At 35.0% G+C, this 15903-nt stretch overlaps 1 protein-coding gene across 2 annotated transcripts; it reads left to right on the top strand.

Annotated features, from left to right (window-relative positions):
- Positions 1–79: 79 nt before the first annotated feature.
- Positions 80–14325, top strand: LOC128230484 (titin homolog). 2 transcript variants are annotated; one of them, XM_052942786.1, is made up of 5 exons: positions 80–192; positions 3460–4768; positions 5035–5462; positions 9954–10068; positions 11061–14325. In XM_052942786.1, exons 2-5 carry the CDS (start codon positions 3469–3471, stop codon positions 13124–13126), a joined length of 3909 nt encoding a protein of 1302 aa, XP_052798746.1. In that variant the 5' UTR covers positions 80–192; positions 3460–3468; the 3' UTR covers positions 13127–14325. The 2 variants fall into 2 exon arrangements, with proteins under 2 accessions (XP_052798746.1, XP_052798745.1); XM_052942785.1 differs by lacking the exon at positions 80–192 and adding an exon at positions 269–421.
- The last annotated feature ends 1578 nt before the right edge of the window (positions 14326–15903 follow it).

Consider the following 15903-nt stretch of genomic DNA (forward strand, 5'->3'; position numbering starts at 1 on the left):
ATAAACTATTCTTATTTTGGATCGAAATATTGATCAAAGTGTCCGAGGGGGAGGGAGTAGGTTTTGAAGGGAACAGCCAACCGGTGCTCTCCTGGGAGCACTGTAAACAACATGGAAGTATGTACATTGTCATAACAGAAAAACAGTGTGTATTTTCATGATTCACGTATCCAGGATAAAGCATCAATTAAGGTAGTATATTAGATCGGTAAAATAGTGTTCATTTATGTTGTATCACTTGTGTCGTATGTTAATATTGCCTTTTCGACTAGATTTCAAGAAAAATATTCTCAAAAACGTGCCAGGTCTAGTTGCATTCTGTTAATTTGTGTACCGGTGTGCCTCTTAATCCAAGGAATGTGATATCAGGATAAGCAGTTGTTGGATTTGTTCCATGTGTTTATTTACCCAAATTTAATGGGTAGGTTAATTGATAATTATTTAAACGGTATGATTTGCATGAAAAAACCCATGTCTAACAGTGTTCCTTCTTGATTTTTACAGTTAATTTACAATGGTAACTTTACAATTATATACTTTATCTTTTTAGTATGTATACAGGAATGCTAGTGTTTTGAAATAGGCCACATATATTTGTTTTTACTTGTATCAATAATATAAGGGAAGCATGGTTTTAAAAGGAATAATTTGTTGCTATATAAAAACTTGAGCTAACAGTTTGGGCCAGACCAATCTGTTGGCTGCTGTTTGGAAAGTCATTTTGCACCTAAGGGATGGTCATTTGTACTCCCCATGCAGAGGCTTTAGGCAGAGTTTCAGCACTTTAAAGAGTTACATTTGTCATCTTGCCATTCATGCGAACATAAAACAAAGCTACAATTTAATTGGTCACTTGTTGTTAAATCAAAACTATCTGTACATAAATGGATGCAGGTTTATGACTGCAACTCTTAAATACTTATTTCCTGGTGATATTTAAAACTTTTGTAAGAATAAATGCCAAATTGCCGAATGCTGCATTGGTTTTATTTGATTTGGAAAGGCATCTAGCTGTTTCACTGTTTCTTTCTGAACTTATTCAAAGCCATGAACATTCAAAGCTTCAGAAAATAGAAATGCTAAGTTGCTTTCAAATAACTTAGCATTTCTAGCTGAAGTCCAGATTTCAACTCAATTTAATCACTTGAGTCAAGCTGTTCCTTTGATAAATCAATGAAACTTCAGAAATGTTACCTAAGAATAAACTATGTTTCTGTTCACAAGGGCCAGCTAGTCTAGATTTCAACTCAATTTAATCACTTGAGTCATGCTGTTCCTTTGATAAATCAATGAAACTTCAGAAATGTTACCTAAGAATAAACTATGTTTCTGTTCACAAGGGCCATTTTAATGGTCATAACACAAAGTTTTCAAATAACACATTTGCTTCAATGCATGTTAAATTCTCTGCAGTAATCTGCCATTAAGAATTTGACTGATATTCACATTGAGATAACTATACATGCGTATGCAACTACAGACTTAGCCATACTTATATATACATATGTATGTAAAAAAACAACAACTTTTATTGGGAATTTAAATACTGATAATGATATTTGATGTGACTGTGGGATTCTGAATAATATTGGTTTTAAATTAATGACTTGTGCTTTGGTAACAATACTACAGTCTATAGTTTATATATCAAGGTCACATTTAGAGGTCAAAGCATACATTCATTCACTAACTAAAGTGTTTCATGACAAGGCTGTCTTGGACAGGGAATTTAAATAACTTAACACAAAAATATACAGTGATGGTGTGCGCTGAGAAGACATGTCATATACAAGTTTCAAAGGTCACATGCACATATTTTATGTTTATAATACAAGACTTTGATATAAATCTGTCTGCTTTTTCAGTACAAAATGTTAACTTTGCAGAAAGATCAAGGTCACACTGAAGTTCAGACCTCATGCAGTATGCATAATATAGTTAATGAGCATATTAATATATCCTGTCTATAAATATTCTGATCCTAAAATGATAGATCGATGAGACCAAATTCCAGGTGATTAAACTGTCTGATAAACACCTTCCTAGTTAAATAATATCATTTTTACAATTTAAATACTGTAGGTCGCCAGTATTTTGATTGTCTACATGGGTACTGAAACAACTTTATAGACTCATTGTGTACAGACAAGGATGGTTAAGTTCTTGCAGTTTGTAGACAATGCTCTTGAAGCTAGACCACCATAGAGTCTGTCTTTGTATAAGAAAGTAGAACTGGTAGTTAAAATTCTTTATTTAAGTCTTTGTCTGTTTGATGACTGTTATTTAATGGCGCACAACATAGGTTGATGTAAAAAAAGCAATATTTTGTGGATTTGTGGCTACATAGCTATTAATTCAAAGGCTAATCTATTTTATCTGTACACAATTCATATGCCATTTTGTTTTGATCTTTAAAGTCAAATGATTTTAAAATGATAATGCATTAAAATAAAAACAAAATAAAATTGAATCGACCTATCGATGTTGTGCACCTTTAAGATTTAGATAGTGCTACATAAATGCAGAAGGGTTTGTAGGCTATTGCGGTAGTACATTCTATCCTAAAGATTACCCTATTGGGTTTCAAGAATGAAAAATAAGCAATAATGCACTTAATTAATAATTGATTACTTATGAACAAAAGGCAGTTTTGTTTACTGTGTATTGATCCAACAGCTTTGAACAATCTGTCAAGGTTTCTGTGATGTATCAAATATCTGTTTTGTTTGCCTTGTAATTAAAGTAAATAGTTTTATAACATCTGAAGTTAATCATATTCCGTTGTTATTGTGCCAGTCACTGCAATTTTGAAAACTGTTTGAAAAGTAAACATCAGGCCCTAGTTTCTTGAAACTTCTCAAGCATAAAAGGCTTATTTCAATTAGCTTAAATACGTTCTCAAGTTTGATTTTGATAACTGAAAAAAGTTAAGTCTAGACAAGCATAATGTCTGCCAAAAAACATATTATTTTGTAACGAATGTGATGGAAAGTCTTTAAGGTATGAATTGAAGCAAACTAAGTGAATTGTTATTTGTTTGGTTAAGAAAAAGTTAGCGAACCCATTTATGGCTTGCTCAATATTTTCTTTATTTATCCAATATGTGCCTTACACAAATCAAAATGATCAATCATACCATTTTCATTTGCAAACAAAGCCAAAATAGTCATTTGATAAAATTCAAGTATTATTACCTTGGACTCCGGGATAGATTGATGAATTTGATTAAATTGATCCAATGATACTAAAGCAGCAAATGCCTATTGAGACTAGAGTGTTGGGAACAATCAAATTAGTTGAATCTTCTGGAACCATGCAAAGCAAGGTAAGAAATTGATTAAATTGGACGTGTAACAGACACTGATTTCGAAAATGGATGATTGAAGGGGAAATTACTGCAGACATGATTACCCAGGAATGCTTTATATTATGACCTTTAACTTTGTGGTTGTATTTCAGGATCATGAGATGAGTGACCCTGGCTTGCCCCCTCGGCCCCGCAGTTTGAACCTTCTTGAATCTGTTATCCAGGAGGAGGAGAAAAGGGCTCAGGCGCAGCCAAATGTTGTAATACCCGACCCTAGAGACGAGAATACTGACGGCAGTGGGTCACCTGAGTTCTACGATACAGATAAACAACAGATAGTGAGGGAAAACAGTCTCAGTGCATCATTTACTGAATTCAAAATGAAGGATTCTGAGAAAACACCACAGATTAAGAAGGGCAATCCCATTGCTGGTTTTAAGGGAAAGAAAATGAAGAAACCAAGGTCAAGATCAAATTCCAATGAAAGGTTAACAACAAAGACAAAGAAGCTGCAAAGGCCTTATTCGGCAGATTATAATAAATTTAACAGAACTGAAAGTAATGCGAACAAAGTTATGAATGGTAGACCAGGTACTTCCAGGGGAAGAGCTAAAAGTGCAAAGCAAAGGGCTTCTTCTGCTAAAGGTCAAAGGCCAAGGTCACCGCGTAATTATTCCTCAGACACTTACTCCTCATCTGAGGAATATACAAGGAAGAAAAAGAATTATAGGTCAAGGTCTAGATCAAGATCTAGTTCAAGTGAATCAAGAGAAAAAAATGACAAACCTGAATCAGACGACTTTTTTGATTCAGACAAAGGCAGTGACAGAGAAAATAAAAATAGAAATGACTCAAGAAGACGGGACAGTAGTACCTCTAGTTCAGATTCATATACATCAAATGATGAAGGAAAAAAGGATAATGAGTCATCCAATGTAAATGATAAACAAGCTCATCGAAAAGGAAGGTCGGAATCAGAAAGTTCAGATAACCTGCGCAGAGTTCCAGTTGAAGATGGGTCAACATCATCATTGAGTAGTTCATCAGAGGATGAGATGGAAAGCAAGAGAAGTGACACAAAACCACCAAGACCTTCCAAAACCAAAGCAACCAAAAAGTTAAAGCCTTTATTGTCAAGAAAAAAGCGACAAAATTATAAAGTTTTTCAAATAGACCCTGATCTTTACCTTGAAGGTAAACTTCACCAGAAGTATAGTGAGCTAGAGGAACTGATGCAGTGTTCCTTTGTCGACCAGAAAAGTCATGTGACTCGTCACCATATCTACCAGATGGAGCTTCTCAACGACCAGTACACAGCTGCCAGTCACGGTCACCACTCGTCAGCCACCATTATCCCACGCAGTCTTCCGGCAGATGTGCGAAATCGCTCACATCGACCCTCCTCAGCCAAACCATCTACCAGCAGTCACTATGGCGAGAGTGACAAAGACTCCAGTGTCTGTAAGTTGTTTACTTTTAGGTTTAATATATTTGGGTGAAGATATAGTGCATATAATTAATGTTGATCAAGTGTCTTTAAGTTGAATCAATATGTATAATATCATGTTTAATAGATGAAAACAATGTATTCCTAAAACAATAGGTGTGTTGTACTGATAAAGACTATTCTCAATGCTATTTTATCTTCCTAATGTTTATACATTTTACAGACTTTCTTCATTTTCATTTGAGATGTAGAAAATCCATCTCACACTTTTGTTTTGCAGATGATCCTGCCTATGTAACACTACGCAGTGTAATGACAGCTGAGCATTTAAGACAAACCAACAGAATACGCACTGACATCAATGCAGATAGGCCTTCGAGTGCTAAAAATACCAAAAAGAAGAAAAAGAAAAAGATTGAAGCAACTCTGAAATCAAAGAAATCAGACACAGAAGATGATTCAGAGCGACTTAGCTACCCAAGCAGCAAACCGTCTTCAGCAAGTTCTACCCCTCGTGCAACAAAGCCTCACATCGATCACCACATAAAGTACACGGACAATGAGAAGCTGCGCAAGTGGCTGAAGGAGAAGGACAAGACTTACCGACAAAAGGCGAAGGAGGAGCGACGCAAAAAGAGGGAGGAACGGGAAAAACTTATTGAAGAGGCCAACGAGAAACTGGAGAAGAGGATAGAGTCTCAGAAATATGTGAGTAGTCCTTAAAAGAATGCAGAAAAAGATATTTAAGTTTTGTTTTGTTTTAAATTGTCAGTTGTTGCCATCATGCCAAATATGATTTACATAAAAATACATGTTAACTACCAATGACTTTCAAAACACTTCATGGGAAACTTTGGCATCATATTATAGCTGAACTCATTTTTACAATACCAAAATTGTAACAGTTCAAACGTTTATCTTTTCATTTTTTGAAAAACATGAACAAATCCCACTTTCAAGTTACTAGGCAATAAAATGAAATCTTTGTTGAAAAAGTACTGGGCATTTTCTGAATCATATTAAATAACCTTTTTATTACTTCAGGGATGATAAAATTCCGGATTAATCCGGAATTCCGGATTTAAGGCCTCACGGATCGATTTTGAGATCAATGTAAATCCGTTGATTTTTTTTTGGGGGGGGGGGGGGGTACAGGGAGCGATTCGAGCTCAGTTCGAACAATATGGGTACGAAAGGTGAGTTTTCCGGAAGTGTAAAGCCGGAAATTAACGAACCTATTTACGTCTTGGCAATCGAGCTATATGATTGGTTAAGATAGGATCCGGTGATTACGGAAATTACCGATGGGACTAGAAGACAGTATCCGGATGGTCGTATCCGGATATGACAGACGACGAAGAAGACGAACAAACGAAAATTGGAAAAAAACGACCACCACCAACTTCTAAAAACATCGATTCGTCGATTTTAAAGGTATATTTGGCATTTATTTTTAAGAGAAATTCCCGAAACGTTTCCTTTTAAGTTAATAGAATATGATCAAACTGAGAATGATTTTTGCGCATGTAGCATTATTTCGGACATCCCGATTCGGATTGTGTAATAATAATCGATTTTTATTTTACAAATTTTATTTGGCCGATTGAAGTTTACGCTGTAAACCGTTTCTTTATTGTTCTCATAATGTTTGAAGCATTGTTCTCAATAAGAAGTGGCTGTTGACTATAATGGGAGGTTCAAATGAAAATTGGGTTGGTTCAAAATGTAAAAAAAAATGAATAAATATTTTGTAGTAGTAATATATATTACGTAGGAGCAGTCATTTTATTTTCTATTTGAGACAGTTCAACAAAACTTCTTGAGGACCCAGTTTGATTGAGATTTAAATTCTATAGTTATAATTTGTATTTCCAGGTATGTTGATGGTTCCAAAAGTCAGGGATGAACAGACACCTTAGCCAGTGCATCCAGTTGTTCCTGTCAATGACTGACAATTCAATGCAGAGGCCACGATACTTGGATTTATGGCTGAACATGCTCCCTGGCACCGCAGTAGTGAGTCTTACTTAAGAGAAGTTAAGACACTTGCCAAAGATACAAAAGCTCTCAGCGAATTAAAACTTCAAAGGTGTACAGCATCATACAAGATGACTTACGGAGTGGCTAGCCATTTCAATGATGAACATGTGGAGGAGTTACGTGAAACTCGGTTTTGTTTCAACTTAGACAAGTCAACAAACACAAACAATGAGAAAACTGTTGCAGCTATTTTTCTGCTATAGAGAAAGAAATAGTGTTGAGACATTTGGCCTCCTTAAAATTCACAAGGGCTGATTCTGAATCATTTTTCATAGAATTTGAAAGCCTGTTTGAGAGACTTTGCCTTGGGAAATCTAGTTTGTGTACTACTGGACTCATGTAACACCATGAGTGGAAAAAAAATCTGGCTTGGGGACCAGAATACGTCAAAGTCCACCATGTCCACAACGGCTACGCTGCCAAAGCATTTACGTCCCGTTTGGATATTACTTGGAATAATATATATAATAATTAATAACATTATATTCTCATCAAATGTGCAGAAAATGGATTAAATACTCTTATGATACATAAAAATTGAATAAATAACACTTTTACAATAAACATTTGCAAGCATGATAATTGATATGTTGTTCATTATTATAAATCAAACATCCCACAGTGTAGACTGTTCATACACATGCATTTGATCATAGTCAGTTGAGTTTTATGGGAAGTGGACAACTGAACCAAAATGTCAGGTACATGTCTAATGCCTGTGACTTCAGGTAAAAAAAAGTAAATTTAACTTTGTTTAAAGACAAAGGTGTTAAACTTCACTGCTAAGATTGCTGATAATTGTTCTGATTGTGGATGTCTCGTGTTGAACATAATTATATCTACCAAACCGAAAGGTGTAACCTTGAACACTATTCTAAGGCAAAAAAAGGTATTGGAAACCCTGAAATACGGAAAGCTTCGGGGGGGCTTTGCCCCCCTTGTCCCCCCACCAGGGCTTTGCCCTGGACCCATCGGGGGCCTTGAGCGGCCCCCTGAACCCCACGCAGACATTTTCAGGATTGGCAACTCGGCTCTTTTATCATCCCTGATAATTTGATTGCTAACTATTGATGTTTGGTTAAATATGCATAATATGGTAAAAATATGTTTGACGTATCCCAAATATTTGTAGATTTCACCGGTTATTCTGTTTATATATAAAACTAACATGCTATGACCTCGGTTGTATGAAATCCAGCCCAATACTCCAATCATCTGTGTTACCCTTTGATCATGATCATGTCCTAAAAAAAGTTTAACTGTAACTGCTTAAACATTCCAGGATTGTTGTTTTTTGCTCCTGCAGTTAAATAATTTTGTTTATGACTAAACACAACACCTTTTTTTTAAGTTAAAGGATTTTATTCTTCTAAACATCCGAAGAATGGAGAAATTAAAAAGGGCACATTGTGTCTGGTAAAAGTTTAAGGGCAAGTTTGGATTTTCTTTAATTACTTCTATACCCTTCAATTAATTGACTTAATACTTCCTACAGTAGTTGTTAACAGCCTTCACACAATTTGGTTACATAACTCCATGACTTCAAATAAAACAAGGAACAAACATGCATATAAAAAGTTAAGATGATTTGGTCATACCACTGTAGACAAACAATTTTTGAAGATTTTTAGGTCACCAGAGCACGAAGTGCTCAAGGTGAGCTATTGTGATCGGTCTTTGTCCATCGTCCGTCTGTCAGTCAATCCTTCCGTCCGTCCGTCAACAATGACTTAAAAAAAATCGCCTCTGAAACTAACTAGGAAGCTTCCTTGGGTGTCCCTCTACAAAAATACAACAAGGGGTCACGATTGATTAACAACAACAACAACAAAATGGCTGACTTCCTGTTTTGCTATAAAAAGCATCTCCTCTGAAACTACCAGTCCAAATTCAATGAAACTTTACAGGAAGCTTCCTTGCAAGACCCTTTACAAAAATACAACAAGGGGTCAAGTTTGAGCAACAACAACAACAATAGCATCAACAACAAAATGGCTGACTTCCTGTTTTGCTTTAAAAAAACATCTCCTCTGAAACTACCACTCCAAGTTCAATGAAACTTTACAGGAATCTTCCTTGGGTGACCCTATACAAAAATTCAACAAGGGGTCACGATTGATCAACAACAACACCAACAACATCAACAAAATGGCCAACTTCCTGTTTTGCTTTAAAAAAACATCTCCTCTAAAACTACCACTCCAAATTCAATTAAACTTTACAGAAAGCTTCATTGCATGACCCTCTACAACAATATTTATGCGAAAAGCTACAGAAACAAGCCCAGTAGCAAAAAGTTCAAACAAAAACCCGGTTTAATGGCACTGGGTAAACGCCAAAGACATACAACATAAAATCACAAACAAGAAACATGGAAGAACAGCACAAAACTCCACAAGCAGCAAGGTGCATACATACTATATATAAAAAACTAGGTATGTTTATCAAGGATTGTTAGGTACCGCCTTGGAACGATCAGTAAAATGTAAATTTAATGGGGATTTGAACCAGTTTAAGTGCACAAACCTCACTTTTATCCTAACAATCCTAAATAAAAATATAACGCAAAAGGTAAATCTTATCAAAGTATGCATTGACTTGAGGAAACTTAACAATAAAACAAATAATGATAAACGTATAGGTAAACCCCAAGTACTTCTATGATTAGAGATCCCAACTCGATCTGCAGACGGAGGAATACAATTCAGAGCACCTAATGCAAAAACTTTTCAAAGATTAATATTTGAGATTGAGATTTGAAATTGATTAACAACAACAAAATGGCCGATTCACTGTTTTGCTTTAAAAAATATTCTGAAACTACAAAGCCAAATTCAATGAAACTTTACAGGTAGCTTCATTGCATGACCCTTTAAAAATATAAAACGAGGCATAGTCATCAGTAAAAATATGTTTAAATTTTAACATTTTTATTAATGCTTTATCACAGAGTTGTGGCCCTTTGGTTAGGTGAGCGTTTTAGGGCCATCATGGCCCTCTTGTTTTATAGTTTAATGAGTTTAGAGTTGGTATGTCTTAAAGGTAATCGGGTTATTGAGGGCTCAATCCAAGATGGACATATTTCAATATAAATATAGAAAGAGTTTTGTCAGTTTTCTGCTGAGCCCTCGTTTATGACTACCTTGTTTTTGTGTACAGGTGAAGGTGTGGATGCGGGAAAAGAACAAGGTGTTGACAAAGAAGTGCCAGGAAGAGAGGCGGCGCGAGAAACAGGAGATGGAACAGGAGAGGAACTGCAGCAACAGCCTACCTGGTGGGTATTGCGTAACTTAACTACAGTACAGACAAAACATTCCAGTTATTGGACACTACTTGTACAGGTAGTTCATGGAGTGCGTTCGAAGATATTGCAAATAATAAAGAAATAATTCAAACAAAATATGCTTTTCATGCTTTTGGTTGAACATTCAAGATAGTAATTAAAACTAAATATTTTAGAATCACATGAATTATTTCATGTTGTATTGGGCTGATCATTTAAAATATGCAGATCATAGACATAGTACATTACATGTACATCGGATAAATATTTAACTGATAACTGTTATTATGTCAAAGGCTCTATTTTCAAAACAATATACGTAATTAAATATATTTGGTTTATCGTCGACTTGATAACTCATATATATTTGACTGCTTCATAAAAATGATATTATCCCTCATTACCTTCGTACTTAATACTGTACTAAAAAAAAGGTCTAAATTGGTACGATCTCTCATTATCTATGTACTTTATACTGTACATAAAAAAAGCTAAAGTCTAGAATAGTACGATCTCTCATTATCTACGTACTTCATACTGTACTTAAAAGAAAGCTTGAGTCTAGAATAGTACGATCTCTCATTATCTACGTACTTCATACTGTACTTAAAAGAAAGCTTGAGTCTAAAATGGTACTATCTCTCATTTAATATCTATGTACTTCATTCTATACTTAAAAGAAGGCTTGAGTCTAGAATGTACGATCTCTCATTATCTACGTACTTCATACTGTACTTAAAAGAAAGCTTGAGTCTAGAATAGTACGATCTCTCATTATCTACGTACTTCATACTGTACTTAAAAGAAAGCTTGAGTCTAGAATGTACGATCTCTCATTATCTACGTACTTCATACTGTACTTAAAAGAAAGCTTGAGTCTAGAATGGTACGATCTCTAATCATCAACTTATTTTAGAAGTATTGTACCTGAATATGTTTTTTAAAGTATATGTTTCAAAGATGTGTTGTTGTATTTTCCAAAGGTGATGCTATGAGGATACGACCCCAGTCTGCCCCCATTAAGAGGCCAAATGACATCCATATTGATAAACACCAGCTGAAGGGAGAAGAGACACCTGAGCATGTGCGTCAACAGATCCACATGAAGAGAGAGATAGATGAAGAAAATAAACAAGCTGAGAGCCTACATCAGGAACCGCATCCGCCACAGACGAAGTTCATATATAAGAGACCGGTGGCAGGAAAGATTAAACTGAGAATGGAGGTGAGGGGGAAGAGCCCTACACCGGCGAAAAACAATGCGGATAAAGGAAACAAGAGTGAAGATGATGGCGAAACAGATAGGGGCAACCAGGCTAGGATGTCATATGAGGACTGGGTGAAAAAGAAGAGAGAACTAGATATAGAATTGAAGAAACACAAGGCAGCTGAGAAACAGAGAGAACTGGCAAAATCTGATCCTGAACTGGAGAGAATCATTCCTGAGTTAGGAAAGAGGAGGGTGCAGGATAAATTAAAAATGAGAAAAAGGATTGATACTGGAATAAAGCATTTTGATGAGAAAGCTAATAAATCATTTGGTGGTGGTGACTTTGATGGAGAGGCACCGGAAAGACCAAGAAGTGCATACAGGTTGGAGAGTGACCGGAGTGACAGTGATCAGCCTGCACTGACTGTAAAGCAGCTTCAGCGACCTTCCACTGCACCATCAAGGGGAAGAGTCCCACCTTCCCCAAAAAGGTCAGCAAAGTCTCCTAGGAAGGCAATTATACCACAGAGAGTGGACAACATCATGAACAATGAAGACAACACAAACCCCTATGCCACAGATGGTGTAGATGGTTCTAATCCTTATTCCATCCCATTTACTCCTGAAAAAGGAATTCCGCAGCACCTTGTTGAAAGACAGAGGAGAATATTTGCTGATGTTGTTACAAAAAACTTGGATGAAATTGAGCAGAGAGCGCTATTGAATGCAGAGCTTATTAGGGAAGGTGTTTCTGACGAGGATATAGAAAAGTATAGAAAAGAGATGAAAGAGGATATAACGAGATACAGTAATGAGAATAATTTAAATTATAGCAGTGAACCAAAGAAATATGTTCTGACAGGTGGAGGAAGATTTCCAGAGAAGTATATTGAAAGAGAGGAGGAGAAACATCAACCTAAAATAACTGAACTCATGTACTCGCCAAGGGCAAGGACTGATTCCTCTGATTCTTCATCTGATGAAAGTATGAAAGAAAATGTGAAGACAGCTGTCAGTGAGGACAAAATCAAAGAAGATGCAAGGGTTGATCAAGCAAATGAAGCTTCTGCTAATAATGAAGGTAGTGGAAATGTTGAGCCACCTGTTTTGAGCAGTGCAAGTAACAATGAAACAGTTAATGGTATTGATGAAGAAGTTACAGCACATAGTCATTATAAGACTTATGGTAATTTAAATGAACTGCAGATTGATTCTCCGAGGACTGAACCTGAACCTGACACAGCAAAGAAAGAAGATGAACAACTACGCAATGATATTGAAAAACTGAAGGAACAAGTGGAACATCTACATTTAGATAAAATAACTGGTTTAAGTGATCATAGCCAAGTGATTCCAGATAGTAATGAGGAACATAATAATGTTCAGGAGAGCGTCACAATTGTTGCAGATGTTGATCCAAGTCTGGTTGGCATTTTGAAGGAAAGTAAAAGAGATGAAACCTTTGACTTGAAACCAGAATTGCATGAAAGTACTGAATTTCAACACAGTGAAACAGGTGGAAAAGATGATGATGAGAATGAAGCAACATCACCAAGGGAAGACTTGAATGGCAGCATGAAAAAGCGTGTATCATTCAATGAACACACAGAAGTGTTCCAGTCTTTTGAATCCAATAGTACAGACACTGTTACACCTGAACATGAGGAGTTTGATCCAAAAGCAGAGAGCCTTGATGCACAAAGTCATGCTTGTGCAGATGATTTTGAGAATGGAGGAAAGGAAGAAACGAATGAAGTTGTAAGTGATGAAAAGGAGACAATTGGAGAGAGTACTGGTGCAGTTTTTATTACAAACCCTGATGAGGAAACAAGTGCTTAAATAATTATATAGCATTTGGAATTGTAGGACAAAATTGATTGCCTTAGAAATGGGGATGTTGGATGTTATAGGTCTGTTAAATCTGTCTCAATGTAAACGTTTCATTTGTCATTAAATATTCTACATATCAGATCTTATTGTTCCATAAATAGGTTTCAATGTATTCCATAGTTACTGAACAACTTAATTTACAGTGAAGGTGCATGTACATACATGGTAATTGCCTTCTTGACTCAGTAAAGGACTTAAGTTTACTGGAACAAGAAAATGTACAGATATTTCGAGGCTGTTTTAACTTGGAGAAGTTAGATTTTATATTGTGAGTGTGAACTTTTTTTATATGTTTTTCATTCTTTTCACAGAGATTTTGTTTAACTAGAATAGCTCCTATTAAATGATTTAGACATAGATAATTTAGGCTTTTAGCATTTTATACCAACTTCTACAGATGCTGTTAAACTTTTATGGTGATGGCTGCTATTAAGGCTTTTGTATAATTTTGTAGTTCTTGAAGTTCTATTTATAATGCTTACTGTGATATTCTGTTTTAAGTTTACATGAACGATACCACAATTTAAGGTTATCATCTTATTATGTCAACTGAGTTTATAAAAAAATCTGTGATATATATCATATTTGTACAAAATACATGTCATTGTATTTAACTATTCAGCTTTTTAATGATGTAGAATTAAATCCATAGTCATTTACATTCATTATTTAACATTTAATATCCATTGTAATAAGTACATTAGCTTTTTCACATTTTTAATACCCTTACAAAATACATCGTCAACAATGCTGTAATGATAGTATTCATAGGGCTTAGTAATACAGGATATGCAAGATTTATATTAACTATTTATGCAATAATGCAACCATTTTTTTTTTTATAATCAGATTTTTGTTGGTTTAAGATATTTTATTTTAGAGTATATTACACTTAAGCACCACATGGCATTTCTTTGTCATGAAGTACAGATTGTAAAAGTTTATTACAGATTGTAAGTTTATTAGAATGTGGAATATAATACCAAAAATGCCTTCCCGCCCGTGGAGTTTGAGCTGGGTTCAATATTGCTATCATTAATGGTACTCTCATTTTACATTTATACAGATAAGGTAATTAATTTGCTATGGTATTTTAATAATTGTAGTAACGGTATAATTTATATGAGTATTAAAGTATAAAAACAGTTTTTCTTATTTTCTTTTTAGTAAAAATAATTACTGATAGAACACTTCAGGTACCATTTAAAATGCTCATTGACAAACAGCAGTGAAATTATTTTGATGAAACTTTTAGCACAATTGCTATCAGCACTTATTATCAAGTTGTATGCAGTGTTAAGGTCAAGGCCAAAAGCAGATTTATTTGTTCAATAGCGAATGACTGTAATTTTATATAGAACTAGAAATGTTGTTTTCGAGACACCACATGGGAAAACAGGTATCCCTAAACAGAAGCATGTTTTAAGAAACGGAAAGCATTTAAGAAAAAATGGGAGCAATTTGGAAGAATGTTACCTTAGAGTAAAAGCATCAGAAATTATAAATAGAAGCATGTTTAAAGAAATGTCATCTTTTAGTGAAAGCATAAGAAATTATTTATAGGAGCATGTTTGAAGAAATGTTATCTTGGAGTCAAATCATAAGAAATGAGCAAATGGGACAAACTAAGGAGAATAAATATACAACCATGTGTTGCAGATTTTGATAAATTCCTACCGGTAGTTTGAGTAATATTTAAGGACAATATCAATTTGTAGAGATCAAAATATATGAAGAGAAAGCTTTGCAACCATGGGTGGATGAGTTATAATTCTCACACATTTTAACATTTTTATCAGTCATTATGTCCAAATTTGTAATGAGTTCCAATTTTTTAGAGTAAGTCTTTGGATAAAATTTCTTTGCATATAAAGACAGTACAAATATACAAGGGGATTTTAATTTAAAACAATTTGGATTTGGTCAGAGTCGTTTGAGATTTTACGCACACCTGTATTTAGTTTTGTTATTCATAGGCTTTAAGTACCTGAAGGTCTGAATCTTAAGCCACTTTTGCCATGATATAATAAACCACGTCTTGAGATCCATGGCAACATGCAGGGAATAAGTTCCACATGAAGATCACAGTAAGGGTCTAAGATTTATTTACTACTGATACTCAGTTTAATAAGTCCCTAAAATGGTTTGGAACTTAAAAAAAGTTCACCATACCAAGGCTTGTAGACTAATAAGGGATCTGTAAATAGCGTTCTGACTGTGAATGGAATGGGTGACACACATTAAATATTCCTTAAGTGAATTACAACTCTGTAACCTCTCCTATTGGAAGCAAACACAAAGCCACTAAAACTGTACAGTGGGCACTGTGGATAGGTCATGTGAATAGATAGATATACACAGGTGGAAGAAACATGATAAAAATATAAATTTATGTCCATAGACATAGTTACCAAGTTTGATGGTGGAAGGCTAAAGTTGTAGAGTTGACAGTCTTGAGTAAAAAATTTGACAATTCTAGGGACATAGCTCCAGAGTGAATATTCCATCAGCCATGTTTCAAAAATAAGACCAATTAACATTGTTACCAAGTTTAGAAATGACTGGGTTCGAAATGCTCCAGTTATAGAGTGGGAAAGAGACAATCATTTATATGCGTGCCATGTTACATAGGCGAAAATAAAGCTAATATTGAAAACAAGCTGTGTTCACCATTTGTTTTATTCAATGAGTTTTTCTTTTATAGTCATACACTATATAATGGTATA

This window comes from Mya arenaria, chromosome 4 (assembly GCF_026914265.1).
Source record: "Mya arenaria isolate MELC-2E11 chromosome 4, ASM2691426v1".
NCBI lineage: Eukaryota > Metazoa > Mollusca > Bivalvia > Myida > Myidae > Mya > Mya arenaria.